Source organism: Dipodomys spectabilis, unplaced genomic scaffold (assembly GCF_019054845.1).
Source record: "Dipodomys spectabilis isolate Male_0828 unplaced genomic scaffold, ASM1905484v1 ptg000092l, whole genome shotgun sequence".
Taxonomy (NCBI): Eukaryota; Metazoa; Chordata; class Mammalia; order Rodentia; family Heteromyidae; genus Dipodomys; species Dipodomys spectabilis.
In genome coordinates, this window is record NW_024870769.1 from 8,257,424 (window position 1) to 8,274,049 (window position 16,626).

Sequence of the window (16,626 nt, forward strand, 5' to 3'; positions counted from 1 at the left end):
CTTGTGTATGATGACTGTTGAGCCTTCAGAAGACAGGGTATAAGATGCTCCAGGTCCTTCACTCCCCTGGTGGTTACAAAAGATGGAAAAAAAATTCAATACAAATATTTTTGCTCTAGGAAAAATTTCTAAGAAAGAATGGTCAATTCCAAGACCTTTTCTTGAAACCATGGTGAGACACACAAGGATTTTCATTGGGCCAACCTGAATTGATAATCATATAAAGCTGGGAGCACATTGTCTGGAGTCAAGGGTTTGGCTTTAGATGGTAAACTTTCCCGGTAAAACTTTTATCCTTGAGCCTAAAGAGGAGCTGTTCTAATAAAAGTCAGCGGGGCCGGATACCAATGGCTCACGTCTGTAATCCTAGCTACTCAGGAGGCTGAGATCTGAGGATCATGGTTCAAAGCCAGCCCAGGCAGGAAAAGTCCGTGAGACTTTTCCAATAAACCACTCAGAAAACCAGAAGTGGTGCTGTGGCTCAAGTGAGTAGAGCATTAGCCTTGAGCAGAAGAGCTCAGGGACAGTGCCTAGGCCCAGAGTTCAAGCCCCATGACCAACCACCCCCCCCAAAAAAAAAAGCAGTGGGGGACACCTGTTTCCACCAGATCTCCCCTAAGAACTTCCCCTTACCTTCAAAAACCACAACTGGAATTAGAGGCAGCAAGAAAACCTCTATAAAGTGTGTCTGCTCCATATACATTCTATATAAATGAAGGGTTGCTTGGTTAATTAATTGTAAAGGCAGATGCTAATTTGAATGTCCCTAGAAGGTACTTTTAGATGAGGTTAACATTTAAATAAGCAGACTTTGGGTCACTCTTCCTGGTGTACTGGGCCTCCTCACCAAGTCCCCTGAAGGGCCAAGTCATGCCTGTAATCCTAGCTTTTTTAGGAGGCTCAGATTGTTAGGATCACAATTTGAGGCCAGCCTGAGCAGAGAAAATTCACATGGCTCCTTCTCAATGAATTGGCCTTGTGTTAATTGGCAGCATTGGCACACACTTGTTATTCTAGCCACTTCCCAGCCTAACATAGGTGAATTGTGCCCAAGTTCACACCCAGGCAAGAAGCAAGATCCCACCTGAAAAATGACCATCCAAAATCAGGGCTCAGCAGTAAAAGCATCTGCTTGAGAAGACGACACTGAGTTTGAACTCCAGTATCCCCCTACCTTCCACACTCCAGCAATCCATAAAGTCCATAAGAGGAAAAACTATGGAGGACCCTCAGAGAAGAGTTCTGCCTTTAAGGGGCCATTAGATTTGAGGCCATTAATGCTGAGGCAACATCCATGGGTTTCCAGCCTGCTGGACAAGTAGGTAGATTTTGTGCTTCCTGGCCCTACAGCTTTATGAGTCAATTCCTTAAAATAAATTGATGTGTGTGGTTCTTGCTTTATAAGCAAAGCACCTCTCTCTCTTTCTGGTCTCTCTTTGTTTCTATCACTGTCCCTATGTTTCTCTGTTTCTGTCTCTATCTCTCTAACACACACACACATACACACACACATACACACACACACACATATGCACACAAACACACTTTATTGGGGGCCCTAATAATCCCTGATGATTTCTTAATGACTTTCTTCTGGGAATTTTTGGCATTAGAAACAGCTGGTGAGTCCCAGGTTGTCACAGAACTCCTAAAAAACATGGATGGTAGTTCCTGTGCCCAAGGCTCCCACATGCAGGTCTCATTTGAGTAGAATGTCTCATGATTGTGCTCATTAGAAGAATAACAGTACCATACAAGGTACAGTTGGTTTTGTTTTTATTTTGCTTTTTAGTTTTTATCAACAATGTCACTCAGTGAAAGACATATTCAAGCTGCAGTCCCTGACTCTGGCATGTAAGATTGATAAAGGAGGTTCTGTGGTTCTATGATGGTCTTTCCTCTGAGCTTTATTTACTTCCTCTTTTTAAAATTGATGACGACAAACTTGGTAATCCCATTTGAATCAGGAAGTAGAGGAGGCAAAAGCTAGTTTCACACTGTTAGCTGAATAAACAGATAAACTGAAAGCAAAGGGGAAGACTCAGTATCAAGCCAGCAAGACCCAAACTCCAAATATGAGGGCAGGGATTGGGAGCATGGGGTAGAGTGGGTGTGCACTCTGAGGTGAGCCTCACTGGGAGAGGAGTAAAAGGTTGTGCCATTGTGTTCTGAGCACTCAGGGTAAGCAGTAGAAGCAGCCAGATAATGACGTGTGATTTCAGCAATAGGTTTATTCAAAATGTTGAAGACAAAAGAGAGACTTGGGCTCAATTATTGTTGTATCTTGAATGTTTCCCAAAGGCCTGGTCTCCAGCCTATGGTTCTGCTAGAGGTAGTGGAACTTCAGAAGGTTGGGCTTCATGGGAGGAAGTTAGGTCATTGGAGGAGACATTGGGATCATGACCCACCATATCTTTCTTTTCATTTGCTGATGTTCCTGAGATGAACAGTTTTGCTCAATCATGATCTCCCTATCTGCTTTTCCACAGGCTCAAGGACAATCAGCCAATGGTTCAGAAATTGAACCCTTTGAATCCAGCAGCCACAATAAATATTCTCTCCTTTTAGTTGTTTGTCTGAGGTATTTTGTCACAAAGATGGAAAGCTGAGTAAGACAGACCTGTATGCAGGTGACTCTTCAACACATCTTCAGAACAGGTTCCCAGGTAGCCAGGAGGAAGCAGAATGTGAGGAGCTGAAGCTCAAAATGTCCTTGTTATGCTCACTTCTTATCCTTGTGCTTTGAAACAGATTCTCACCAGTGTCCTCACTGCAGCTTTTTCTGGAAAGTGTGACCAAAAAATTCTTCATCTCCTGCTGACATTTCCTGAGGATGAAAAGTCTTGGCTTGCTGTGAAGGAGCTCTGTGGCTTGCCTGGGTCTGTAGTATATACTCTGATTGTGGCCATGAGTCAGAACCTGAACCTGCGGGCTTTTGTTTACAAAGTAAGGAGGAGGGGTTGTTGGGGCATGTGGACTTGTGCAGAGGATGCTGCTGCCTGGCTGTGCAGAATCAATCATCTCATCCTTGATATCCTTGATCTTCCTTGGTTACCAAACTCCAAGGATGCTCAAATCTTTTACATGAAACAATGTGGCATTTCATTAAAAAGGTGCACATCTTCCTGCATACTTTAAATCATCTCTAGATGACTTACAATGCCGAAGACCTAATAAAAGTGATGTAAACTGATGTACATAGTTTTTATGCTGTCTGTAGGCTATCTGTATTTTTAAAAATTAAAAATGTTTAATGCTAGATGTAGGATTTTTTTTTATGCTGGAACTGTGGCTCGAGCACTTGAACCCAGGGCCTTGTGCTCTCACTTGGCTGTTTTGCTCAAGGCTGGTGCTCTGTCACTTGAGCCATAGCTCTACTTCTGGCTTTTTGGTGATTAATTAGAGATGAGCATCTATGGACTTTTCTGCCAGGGCTGGCTTTGAATCTTGATCCTCAGATCTCAGCTTCTTAGTAGCTAGGATTATAAGTGTGAGCCACTAGTACTGGGCTAGATGCAATTAAAAAAAAAGATGTTTTTAGTCAGTCTCTGAGTTGATGGAATCCATGAATAGCACATGACCAACTGTACTCTGTAGCCTGATAACAACAAGGAGGGATACTGTGGGAGACTCAGCCACTTCTAGGGTTACCTGATGGTTGACTAAGGGGCTGAAGCTTTCAATTAGGCTTTGTTAAAACAAAAGTGTGTTGAGGACACTTTGTAGGACATTTGTGGAGACAGGCCCTTTGGGACATTTGGCACAGTTGTTGGCAATCTATACATTAAGTGAAGAAGACCAACAGCATCCAACGTCACCCACGCCTAGTGCCAGGTTTCCTTCCTCCCTCTGGGCCAGCTTCCTGGAGTATTGAGGGCAGCTAAGGTGAACCCAGTTCACACAGAGCTGCCAGAGGATGGCAGTTACACTGGCCCTTTCCTTCTCCATGGCCTGGGTTGTGGCCTCTGTTCCATAGTCTCTATGGTGCCTCCAGCTACCCTAGAGTGGTCCTGGGGAAGGGACTGGGCACAGTAGCCTCTTCTCCCTGCCAGCTCCTCACTTGCCCCACAGTGGCTCTTCACACAACAGGATAGCTCTTTAGCTGGAGGAATGTGAGGATGGTAGCATCTCCAGGAAATAAGTAAAAGTGGGAGGTGAGTAGGGCTGGAATGAGGCCTAACCCAGCTGGGTTGATCTTGTTTTCAGGCTGTCCTTTCCGGAAGTTCTTCTTCCTGGCTTCCACGTGAGTGCTTATCCTTTCATGTCCAGAAGCCTCAAGCCTTACCCTCGAGGAACAGCATTGCTTTAGTTTCTCCTTAGGATTTTATGTCACAACATCTGGATTAACCAGTAAGGTTATCTGATATGGCAAGGTGGCTATGGTCACTCCATGTCTGGGACAAGTCTTTGGTTAGGAAAGGGTAGATTTGCTGTTCCAGCCATTCATAGTCTCCATCCCTTTTATTACTCCAAGTCTTGTTTTTAATTTTTCTATCTTTAGGTAGTTGTACAAAGGAGTTTCGATTCAATATAACAATATGAGTACAATATATCTTGATCAATGTCATCCCTTCCATTATTCTCTCTTATTTCTCCCAACTGTACCTATCCCCTCAAGTTTCATATTTGTATACTGGATATTATGACTATATTCTCCCACCTTCCCTCTCTCCATTCATCTGCCCTTTTTCCCTTGACCATCTCTACTCCAGACAACGTATGTCTCAGCTTGTTAATATTCATGCTGGTAAACTATCAGTGAGTCATTCAAAGGAATTACAGCATTGCAATCCTCCCATGGTAAATACCATACTTTAGACAATGTATGTGTATGTGCATGTGACCATGTATATGTTTTCATATATGTTTATAATTTAGATCTAACTTCCACGTTTGAGAGAAAACATGTGCCCATTTTTTTCTCTCTGAGCCTGACTTACTTCACTTAATATAATGATTTCCAGGTCCATCTATTTTGCTGCAAACGACATAATAATACTATTCTTCCTGATGGATACGTAAAATCCACACACACACACATACATATATGAATTTTGAAAGGGAAGTAAATAAGCAAACAAAAGGCCATACCCATGGATTCTCCTGATTGAGTTGTGTTTCTTGTCTTATGGAAATTTTTAATGCTTATGAGGCCCCAAAGGTCAGCTGCAGGAATAGAACTCTAGGGAGCAGGAAGAACAAACCATCTGTGACCACCGAGTTTCTCACTCCAATGGGAAAACTAGAAATCCTACATGCAATTAATATGCCAAGGAAAGCGATTTGGTTTGCTCTGATTTTTGCCACCTATGGAAAGAAATTTTTTAAAAACAATATGTATCCATTCATCCAACAAGTACTAACTGTGCAGCTAGTATTGTCAGCTGATTCATCTTCATCAGCTGCATAAATGATAGAGACGAAAAATAAAGTTCCACCTTTGTGGAATTCACATTGTAGAACTGAGAATGCGAAAACTGAGAGGTAGTAACAGCACAGTGAGTTTTCAAGGACTCTAGAACAGTTCTTTTTTCTTTTTTAAGGAGCCTGCCTATATTCCTAGCCCTATACCTGAAAACTCAGGAAACCTATCTCTTTGAGCTTGTTTTCTTTCCCACAAAATCACCACATCCCCAAGGTGTTAGGACTGAGACGATGAAGTGTTGTGATCTAAGTAAAAATCTTCTTTGTATTTTTGTTTTGTTCTTAGGTGGTACGAGGGTTTGAATTCAGGGACTTGTGCTTGCTAGGTTTGCTTTCTTGGTCAGTACTCTACCATCTGAGCCACACCTCCAGCCTAGCTTCTTGCTGGATATTTTGGGGCTGGATATAGACTTTTCTGCCCAGGCTAGCTCCTCCAGATCTCATACTCATAGCTAGGAATACAGGTGCGAGTCACTTGCACCCTGCTTTTTAAGCCTTGTTGATATTAGTCATTTTAAAGATGCAAAGAAATATTTTAAAAAATGATTTGAATTTTAACTAAGATTGATTTGTTCTTGGTTTATATTTTAAAAATATAATATGGGTACAATTTAATGTGCTCATGTGCTCCCACCAAAATGCCCAGACTTATGGCCTTTGAATTATAAAAAGTTTTAAAGAGCATAACAAACATAGCTTAGAACTGCAATAGAAACAAGTAATCAAGTTTTCACTGCTCCAAAGATGCTTGTGAGAGTAAAAATAATGCTGGTTATTTCTCTCTTTCTCTCTTTTGTTGGTCCGTAGGCTCTGATACCTCCTGAAGCAAATGGCCTGCTCAAGTCCCTGTTGGATGTCATTTCCAGCCTCAACTCTCTGCTTGATAGAGCCCAGCATGTATTCCAGTACCTTCCAGAATTTCTTCACGCATTGAAAATCACTGCCTTGCTAGATATGCCGGACTTTCCACAGGTGTTTGATCTTTGCCCTCCAGGGACATGGTTGAATTTGCTCTTCTTTGTATTTGCTTCCTCTTTCCTTTATCTTCCAAAATTTAAAAATTGTACTAGACAACAACAGATAGGCACAGGAACATCTTTAAGTGGTGCTTGAGGCAAGGCTTTGAGAGAATATGTCTTGGAATCTCCCTAATAATGGGGTGGACAAACAACCACCAATGTGGAAGTTGGAAAAGTTCATGCTTTGTCTGTTACGAAGTCAATTATTAGCATAAGTGAGATTTCAAGGACCTGTTTCACTTAATTCTGAAAGCAAATTGCTTTCAAGAACCTTAAGACATTTATTTACATATAAATAATTGGCTTACAAATTACAGATCATTTTCTGCTAATGCAAACACACATTTGAATTAGGTTCGTGGCTTGATATTAGTTTTTGCTTGTAGTCTGCCTCTGATGGAACTTCATCAGAGGTATGTACGGAGGGGGGGATTATGAACAGCTGGAGGTATAAAATGAAGATCCAGAAAGTGAGGGGCTCCAATCCTCCTGGAGGCAGTCTGATCATCAATAATAATTTAGATAACTATCAACTATTAGGGTAATTTGGCAGTCTAAACATGCATTAAGAGTATTACATTAGGGATATTTTATGGATTAATGCTTTATTACTTGACAAATAACAAGGACTTATTTGTGTACAAAAGAGAGAGAGGCACACACACACACACACACACACACACACACACACACACACACACACACACACACACACACACAGAGGTGAGAGATTTCCCAGCAAGTCACTGCAGCCATTGGAATGGTATCCCAAGGACAAAAAAGACTAAAGCAAATATTCTATTCTTTCAACTTGTTCAACACTTTATGTATTTAGTCAAAGAAAGGATTATGCTGTCATAAGTCTTTTGGAAACTTATTTTTAAGTAACTGTGTAATTTCAATTTATTTTTCTTATGTGTCCAGATTTCACAGAATGGCCAAGCTAGAAGTTCAGCCTTTGATTCTTTCCAGTCCATGATGAAGTTGGTTTGTAAGGATCAAACATCTTTTCTGAGCAATTCGAACATGTTCATTAACTTACCCAGAGTCAATGCACTCTTGGAAGATGACAAAGAAAAGTTCAACATTCCTGAAGACTCAAGTAAGACAAGAGTAACACATGGTTAGGTTTAATGATAATTGGACTTATATATGTCTGTATGGAAGATGGATTGGTACACACCAGCATCCAATTGGCTCCATCATTTTTAATGGGATCACTAGGAGCTGGCATAACAATTGACATAGAAACCCCAGTCCTTGAACACAGGCTAAACCTTTCATGTGTGTTACCAAACAGCTGAGTCTGAAATACTTAACACACCTGAAACCACAGCCCCTTGCGGATCCCCAGTTGAGTGGTGTTAGTGAGGGATCTGAGGGTGAAAACCACAGACACTATTTTGACCTTTGCAAAATGGCAGTATCGTACATGGAGAACTTATTAAGTAGCCTTCTACCAATTTGTTTTACACAGACCTTCATTTCAAATGAAAGCAGATTGGTGAATAATTTCCTAGTCCCACTTTCAGTGAACAATAATTATCATTACCATCATTTTATCTAATATAATAATAAAAATAATAAGAAAATTTGGTGATGCTGAGGTCAAACCTGGTGACTCATGCATGCCAAGCAACACTCTAAACCTGAGCTACATATCCATGCCAGTGAATACGTTTTATTTTATTTATCTTTTTGGCTGTACTGGGGTTTGAATTTGGAATCCTGCTTTTGCTATGCACGAACTCTATGACTTGTGTCCTACTTACAGCCCTTTTTTTTTTTTTTCTTTTTGGGTCTGGTTGTGGGGCTGAACACTGGGCCTGGGCGCTGTCCCTCAGCTCTTCAGCTCAAGGCTAGCACTCTACCACTGGAGCCATAGCGCCACTTCCGGCTTTTTTTTTTTTTTTTCTGGTTATGTGGTGCTGAGGAATTGAACCCAGGGCCTCATGCTTGCAAGGCAAGTGCTCTACCACTGAGCCACCTTCCCAGCCCCACTTACAGCCCTTTGTGATAATTTTTCAGATTGGGTTTTATATTATGCCTGGGCTGGCTTGGACCATGATTCTGTTATTCATACTTCCCGCATAGCTAGGATGACCAGTGCATACCACCATGCCCAGATTTTTATTGATTATGCTTGGCTGGCCTTGAACCATGATCCTTTCCATTTCTGCCTCCCAAGCAGTTAGGATTATAAACATGAGCCACAGTACCCTGCTGGCTTTCATTAGAAAAGCAGACTAAACACATTGGCAGGGATTTTGGGGTTCAGGCATTTCAAGTCTCCTCTGCCTCAGTGTACTCAGTTATGTGTCTTTGGTCACATTTTTAAAATCTCTCTGGACCATGTTATTAGCATCCAAAGCATGAAAATGTAACATCTAGAAGAGTAATGGAGATGATGTTTAGCAGAGTGGTATAAAAGTATCCTCTGCTGCATAACCAGTCACCACTCAGTGGCTGAAGACATGATACATTCACCATGTCATAGCTTTCTGAGGCCAACATCTACCACTGGTTCTTTGCTCCTTTGCTCAGATCTTACAGACATTGACTGGCCTGTGGCCTGTGCTGGGTTGGCCTGTGAGGTGCTCAGGTAGTTCTCTTAGCTGAACAGCTGCTCAAGTCACATCAAGACCCATATGAACATGTTGTTAATGCTTCCAGTCCGTTTGAAAGAGTTTACCTGATTCTTAGTCAGGATACCTGATGGCTCGGCCCACAACTAAACTTCAATTCAAGAGATGAAAGGACCTGGATGTTGCATTCATCACATTCACAGGCTCTGTCTTCACTCATTGCAGCCCCCATCCTACAAATAAAATCTCCCAGGAAAATAACAATTCTAGGAAGCATCTTAGAATTCTTCCTACCATACTCAGAATGTACAGTAGACCTGAAGACAGAAGTACCCGTGGGACGGGAAGGAGAAGTGGAAAGAAATAGGTAGAGAAAGAAGAGGTAGATACAATGCTTTCAGAGCTTCCTTAAAAGCTAAGGCCAGGTGGTTGGAGATTTGTCCCAGTTGGTAGAGTACTAGCCAATGACAAAAGTGTCAGGTACTGAGTTCAAGGTCCAGTCTTGAACCTAAAAAAAGAAAGAAAGAAAAGAAGCTGTAGGCCAGTGTGTTCCATAGCTGGTAGATAATTTGGATAGCAGTTAATATTGGAGTAATTTGGTAGTAGAAAGGCCTATTCAAGTATTTATGTTTAATGATTTGGTTATCTTTTTCTCTAATCCACTTTATTTCTTGTGTTTTGTATTTGAATCTTGAGGACGATTGATTAACCCCATCTACCATCCATCTATCATCCATCCATCCATCCATCCCTATCCATCTACCCAGTCCTTCCACTTACACTGAGGACCAATTTTGTTGGTACTTACATGCATTACACACACACACACACACACACACACACACACAGAACTATATATATACATATATAGTGTCTATATTTTTCTAAAATAAAAATCACTGCCATCTATACTAAGCTTGAAGTTGAAAGAGTTAAAAATACACAACGTCTATATTTAACTTAAAATGTCTTACCTAATTGTATAGTTAATTTATATTTTAGTAAATTATTTTACTGTATTAGAAATTTGCTTGCTTTTCTGCTCACGTGGAGACTTCTGGAAGAATGAAATTAACACTTCATAATGATCACCACAGCTGGGTCTTGGTGGCTCATACCTTTATGAATTAATTCAGGGAGATGAGACCTATAGGATTGAAGTTCAAAGCCAGCCTAGGCAGAAAAGTCCATGAGATTCCACCTCCAAAATAACCAGCAAAATGCAAGGCTAGAGGCATGGTTTAAGTGGTAGAGTACCAGCCAAACAAGTCAAGCAAGCTTCAGGCTCTGAGTTCAAACCAGCAAAAACAAATTACCAACAAACATCACAAAATAACTCTTTGTAACTTATACATTACAAACCATTTAATCAAAACTAATATAATTAGTCCTGTTTAAATTTTCTCTTTTTTAGTAAAAGATCTACTTATATTGACAATCAATATTTCATGACTGAACATTCTGGTAATGAATTGCCAACTTGTTTAGACAATTTATTTAAGTACACTTTTAATTTAACTAGTTTCATAGCAATGATGAGGCCTATCAGAAGTGTTTTTTGTGAAAATAAGATGCTTTCACATAACAAAAGTAACACGGCTGACAGTTCTGCATCAGTGTATCAGAGAAAATCCGGAAGTTACTTGTAAAGCTGAGTCCATAAGATGGTAACCAGGTGTTTTCAATATTGTGACTATTGAAATGAGAATTTTCTTATTCTAAAACATAAAAAACATTTCACTTTTAAATGTCAATGCCATCACTTTCTGAGAGTCTTAATTTTTTATGTTTCTTTTATGTCATGGGAACAAACATAGCATCCTAAAGTTTCAGAGATTTGTATGCTTGTTTTTTATTTTTGCCAGTACTGGGGTTTGAATTCAGGGTCTCAAGCTTGTTCAACTTTCTTGTTTGACTGGTGCTCTGCCACTTTAGCCACACCTCCATCTTAGCTTTTGTTGGTTGTTTTGGTCATGGGGTATCATAGACTTTTCTTTTTTCTTTTTTTCTTTTTTCTGGTCGTGTGGCCTGAACTCTGGGCCTGGGCACTGTCCCTCAGCTCTTCAGCTCAAGGCTAGTGCTCTACCTACCACTTGAGCCACAGTGCCACTTCCAGATTTTTCTGCCTTTGTGGTACTGAGGAATTGAACCCAGGGCCTCATGCATGCAAGGCAAGGACTCTACCACTGAGCCACCTTTCCAGCCCTATCATAGACTTTTCTGTCCCAACTGGCTTCAAACTGAGATCCTTCTGATCTCAGCTTCTTGGATACCTTATATTACAGGCATGAGCCACTACTACTGCATTCTAAAGTTTCTGAGTAAATGACATCTGCTGAAGAAAGGAATATAAAAATACTCCTTGTGGCCCGGCATTGGTGGCTTACACCTGCAATCCTAGATAGTCAGGAGGCTGAGATCTGAAGATCTCTGTTCAAAGCCAGCCCAGGCAGGAAAGTCCGTGAGACTCTTATCTCCAATTAACCACCAGAAAACCGGAAGTGGTAGTACTATGGCTCAAGTGTTACAGCGCTAGCCTTGAGCTGAAGAGCTGAGAGGCAGTGCCCAGACCCAGAGTTCAAACTCCATGAGTGAAAAAAAAAAATTCCTTGTGCCAGATGCCTGTGGCTCATGCCTGTAATCCTAGCTACTCAGGAGGCTGAGATCTGAGGATTGTGGTTCAAGCCAGCCCAGGCAAGGAAAGTCCATGAGACTCTTATCTCCAATTAACCACAAAATGCAAGAAGTGGAGCTATGGTTCAGGTGGTAGAATGCTAGCCTTGAACTAAAGAACTCAGTGACAGTGCTTAGACCCTGAGTTGGAGCCCCAGTACCAGTACAGAAAAACACTCCTTGCTTACTTCCCCTGTTCAGATTTGTGTCATGAAAAAATATCTGAATCACTTAACTAAAAGTATGCATATGGATATGTATAAAAGTTTGCTGTTAATCTGGATTTTCTGCCTTTACTTTTTTTCCTCTTTTAATTATGACAGCACCATTTTGCTTGAAGCTTTATGAGGAAATTCTACAGTTTCCGAATGGTGCTTTGGTGTGGTCCTTCCTAAAACCTATACTACATGGAAAAATACTGTATACACCAAACATTCCAGAGATTAATAAAATCATTCAAAAGGTATGTTGAGACAAATGAAAATCTTACACCTGATGCATGATATTCTGGAAAGAAATGTAATTATTATATGCACTACATTATAAATTTTTTAAAAAGCTGATCATAATTCATTTGGCCCCTGGCTTTCCTGTTCCTCTGATCAAATGTTAACTTGTGGAGTTCTTTCTTAAAGGACATTGTAGAGGCAGTGAATAATACTTAGAATCACTAAGTCAGTGAATTCACAAGACTTTAATATTAAAGGCAAGGACAATTAGACAGGGCAGGTTTAGGTTGAGTACAGGGGAATAGTTCCACGAAAGCAGACAGAAACAGTCAATTCTACTTTGCTTGATATTCCTGGTATTTAAGACTCAGAGATGTACTCCGCAACCCATATGCTAACTGTTAGCCTTTTGGTGAGTGATGATTTCAAATTGAGTGGGGCTTTGCCTGACCTTCTGGAGAATAAGGTGAGAGGAGAAGGTCCAAAATTTTCCAGAAAGAATTTCTCCATGGTTTGTTTTTGTTTTTGTTTTTCCCTTCTTTTCCTGTCTTATTTAATTTCTCCAATCTACTCTATTATTGTTTGCAATTTCTTTAAAAAATAATTGTGTCATGTCCTGATGTCTTTACTTGTCTGATTCCTTTTTAAATGATCAGGTTTTATTTTCTTGTGAACCTGCAGGTACCTTGAAAAGGGGATACTATGCCAGAGACATGAGATGCTTTGAACTTAATGGCAAACACAAGAGATGAGATACACATTAAATTAACTTCCAAGTTTCTAATAGTGTCAACTACTTAAATCTTAAGAGTGCAGTATGAACTGGCTGCTGTTGGCTCATATCTGTAATCCTAGCTATTGAGGGGCCTGAGATCCCAGGGTCATAGTTCAAAGCCAGCCCTGGCAGTAAACCCTGTGAGAGAGACTCTTATTTCCAATTAAGCATCCAAAGAAGTCTGAAGTGGAGCTGTAGCTGCTCAGGGACAGCAGCCAGGCCCCGCGTTCAAGCTCTAGGACCAGTGCGTATGCATGTGAACACGTGCACACACACACATACACACACACACACAATCCAAAAGAGTGTTGTATGATCATATGGTCAGTTAAGTCACTGCTGACTACAATCACTTACATAACATCTCTTTTTCCTGCCTTTGCGCACAATGAGGTCAGAGTGAGTCTCCTGAAAGCTGGCCTCTTAGCCCAGGGACATTAGTGATCACAACCTAGTCTCAGTCCTGTTTATAAGCCTTTTTGCTTTCAATTTTGAAAATGATTTTGCCAAAAGATTGGACTTACAACGGAATGGTAATGATTGTGGTTTTAAGTTATGGCATACAGTAGTCACTCTGTCTGGTGGAGCCCAGGCTGAGTCCTCAGCTGTGCTGAGACTGGCGGCTCAGGCCAAGGCAGGGCCCAAGTCAGGGTGAGGCGATTTTCCTCGTGGGATAAATCTTAGAATTTTGTGAAGTTTAGGAACTTCGTAGGAAATGGCTCTATGACACAGTCTTACTTTAGATGTACAATTTAAAAAGAGGCTATAGTTTATTTTTACAATTATGTTATACACTATTAAAATGTTAATATTATCAATGTGTTTCTATATTGTTCATATTATGTTATATGATTTTTCATAACAATAATTAGTATGATGACCTTTGCTTTGGAAATGCTCATCAACTGGAAACAAAGCAAAGGCCAACAGACATAATAAATGATTAATCTCAATTGATCTCTTCAAGTTGGGGTGGGTTCTGGGCATCAGCGTACAAAGATTTCACTGGTTCTTGCTTGGTCTCTTGTTGGATTTTGCAGTCAGAATACATACCTTTGCCAAAGTCTCATGAAGGGGCAGACATGACATTTGAACCTGATCTGTTTTATTACATAAACAAAATATTTAGGGTTTTTTTTGCTTTACTGAAGTGCTTTTCCTCAAGGAGATTCACATGTGACTAAAATCCAGTTTATCCTCTTGGAGTCATTGATCAGGATATGAAGGTGAGGGTCTAAGTGACAGTGTGGATGAGGAAGAGGCTTCCTCTGAGAGGACCCTGCTCAAGCCAGGCATATAAAGAGATAGGCTGACTTTTCATGTCATCTCTCTAGCATAGTGGATTCTCATTGGGTCTGAACTGAGAGAGGAGAGCAAGTAGAGTTTTACATTTTCTTGTAGGACTGTCATTGCCCCAATTTCCATGGAACAGTTATTTCTATGAGTTTTTGTTTCATATTTATTTTTAAATGCTGGTCCTTGGGCTTCAACTCAGGGCTTGGACACTGTTCCTGATTCTTTTGCTTGAGGCTACTGTTCTACCACTTGAGTCACAGCTACACTTCTGCCTTATTTGATAGTTTATTAGAGTTAAGTGTCTCATGGGCTTTCTTGCCCCGGCTGGCTTTGAACCACAAATCTCAGATCTCAGCCTCCTAAGTAGTTAGGAGCACCCAGCATTCTTTCTGTGAGTTTTAAGGTACCATTGATACTTTCTCAAAGATTATTTACATCTCACAAGAAAACCAGGTGGGGTAGGTGTTATTAAACCCATTTTACTTACTAACTATAGTAAGAATCGGTTAGGTTTACATTTATATTTGCATTATCAACTAGGAAATGAAAGTGCATGGTTCACATTCATGTTTAGTAAACTTAAACAGCCTAGATTCTTTGTTATGTCTTAGTTATCAAGTAATAAGGATCCTGTACACTAAGGATACCTTTACTGTCTTCATCTGGGATGCTACTTAATTAATTATAGAAATTGACACCATGCTTATGGCTTTGAGTAGAAAGGTGTGACATTTCACCCTTCTGAATTCCTTCAGAGATACATCTTTGGGAGGGTGAAAATGAAGTCAAAGATGAAGACAGAACTATTTCTGTTTTTATAATTGAATGGAAATAAAGCCTGATGATTAAGTAACTCATGTAGAAATGGAAATACTTGACTTGGATAATGATCAAGATGAAAAATGTCAGGGAGTGGTAGTTGCCCAGGCCTGGACTCTATAAATACAGCCAGCAGAGCATGGAGACCAGAAGTTCTGCACTGGGGACTGTTTACATGGATGGAATGATGCATGAAGGAGATTCAAGACCTCCAGGCTGAGGTCATCCCCAGAGAGTCCTGCAGCGGGAATAGAATTCATAGCAATCTGCTTTCTGACCTTAGGCATCTAATCAGTGATCTAAGAGCATGTTGTCAGCCTGGAGCAAGGTGCTCAAGTGGGTGAAAATGTTCGACCTAAAACATTTTATCAGAACTCAGGAATGTTGCCCCAAGTAGAAATAATTACAGTTTATGATGAGATGTGTTTGGTATAATCCCCTATAAAACAGCAGGATTCAAAAGCTCTATCAGTAGGCTTATGGATGTACTCGTTCTGTGAGATTAGATGATGTCCAGACCTGGAGATATTTAGATGTGCTTCTTTTCCCCTTAGAAGTTGTATGTCTGTGAGCTTCTATTACTCTAGCTTTCAGCTCCAGTTAATAACTGTAACTACCACTATGAAATGGAGTCTCTGCTCTGCCCACTTGACCACCAACCGCTTCCTCCAGATTGCTGAGGAAATTTTCTCAGAATCTTGTGACCATTCAAGGACTCAACTTATTTTCTCCAACTCATGAACTTTTCTGGATTGTTCAGTCCTTGTTGAAGGAGAATATGTCCAGCCTTTCTGTTTGTCTGGGAAGGCCAGGTCCCTTTAATAAAGGGACTATAGAGTGCCCTTTCTCCTATCCTCCATCTTTCCACCCTCTAACCTCTCCTTTTATCCATCCACTCAACCATCTACCCATTTATCCATCCATTTAACCAATCATCCTTCACTCTATGTATCCATGGATGCATCCATCTATTCCTGCATTCATCTCTCCATCAAGATGGTGAAGAATTATACTATTTTAAGTTTGAAGTGTGTTGAGTGGAAATGGGAGATCTTCCCTCTTTATTTCATTTAAATTATTTCCCTTAGGATATAGGATAGACTCTTTTTATTCTGTTGCATACCTTTTTCTGTGGGTCTATGACTATAATTTTTATGACTTTTTTGGTGTCATCTTTTTCATCATTCACCTCTATCTCTCCAAACTCCACCCATCTCCCAGATTTACCTAATTCACAGTTTTTGCATATGTACGTGGAATACTGTGACTGCATTTGCCCACCCTTCCTCTCTCCTCTGCCTTCTTTTAGACCATACCCATTCACCAACACATGTTCAGGTTCCTGTTATTACTAAGACAGCTGTTCAGAGTAGTTGTACCACTGGAATTCTCTCCAGCATAAACAATACTTTATTAACATACATGTGTATATGTACATTTGACCATGTATATAATTACATATATATGTTTATATATATTTATAATGTATATGTAACTTCTATAGATCGGAGAAAATGAATCTTTTGTTTTTCTGACCCTGACTTAGTTTATTTAGCATGCTTTTTTGGGTGTTACTTATTTCCCTG

At 40.3% G+C, this 16,626-nt stretch overlaps 1 protein-coding gene across 1 annotated transcript in view; it reads left to right on the forward strand.

Annotated features, from left to right (window-relative positions):
- Positions 1-16,626, forward strand: part of Abca13 (ATP binding cassette subfamily A member 13) — a 402,123-nt gene that overhangs the window by 106,822 nt on the left and 278,675 nt on the right. The window contains exons 24-27 of the mRNA XM_042684933.1: positions 2,752-2,946; positions 6,232-6,396; positions 7,368-7,545; positions 12,025-12,164. Of these exons, the coding sequence (XP_042540867.1) occupies positions 2,752-2,946; positions 6,232-6,396; positions 7,368-7,545; positions 12,025-12,164 (678 nt within the window). The remainder of the gene's footprint in view (positions 1-2,751; positions 2,947-6,231; positions 6,397-7,367; positions 7,546-12,024; positions 12,165-16,626) is intronic.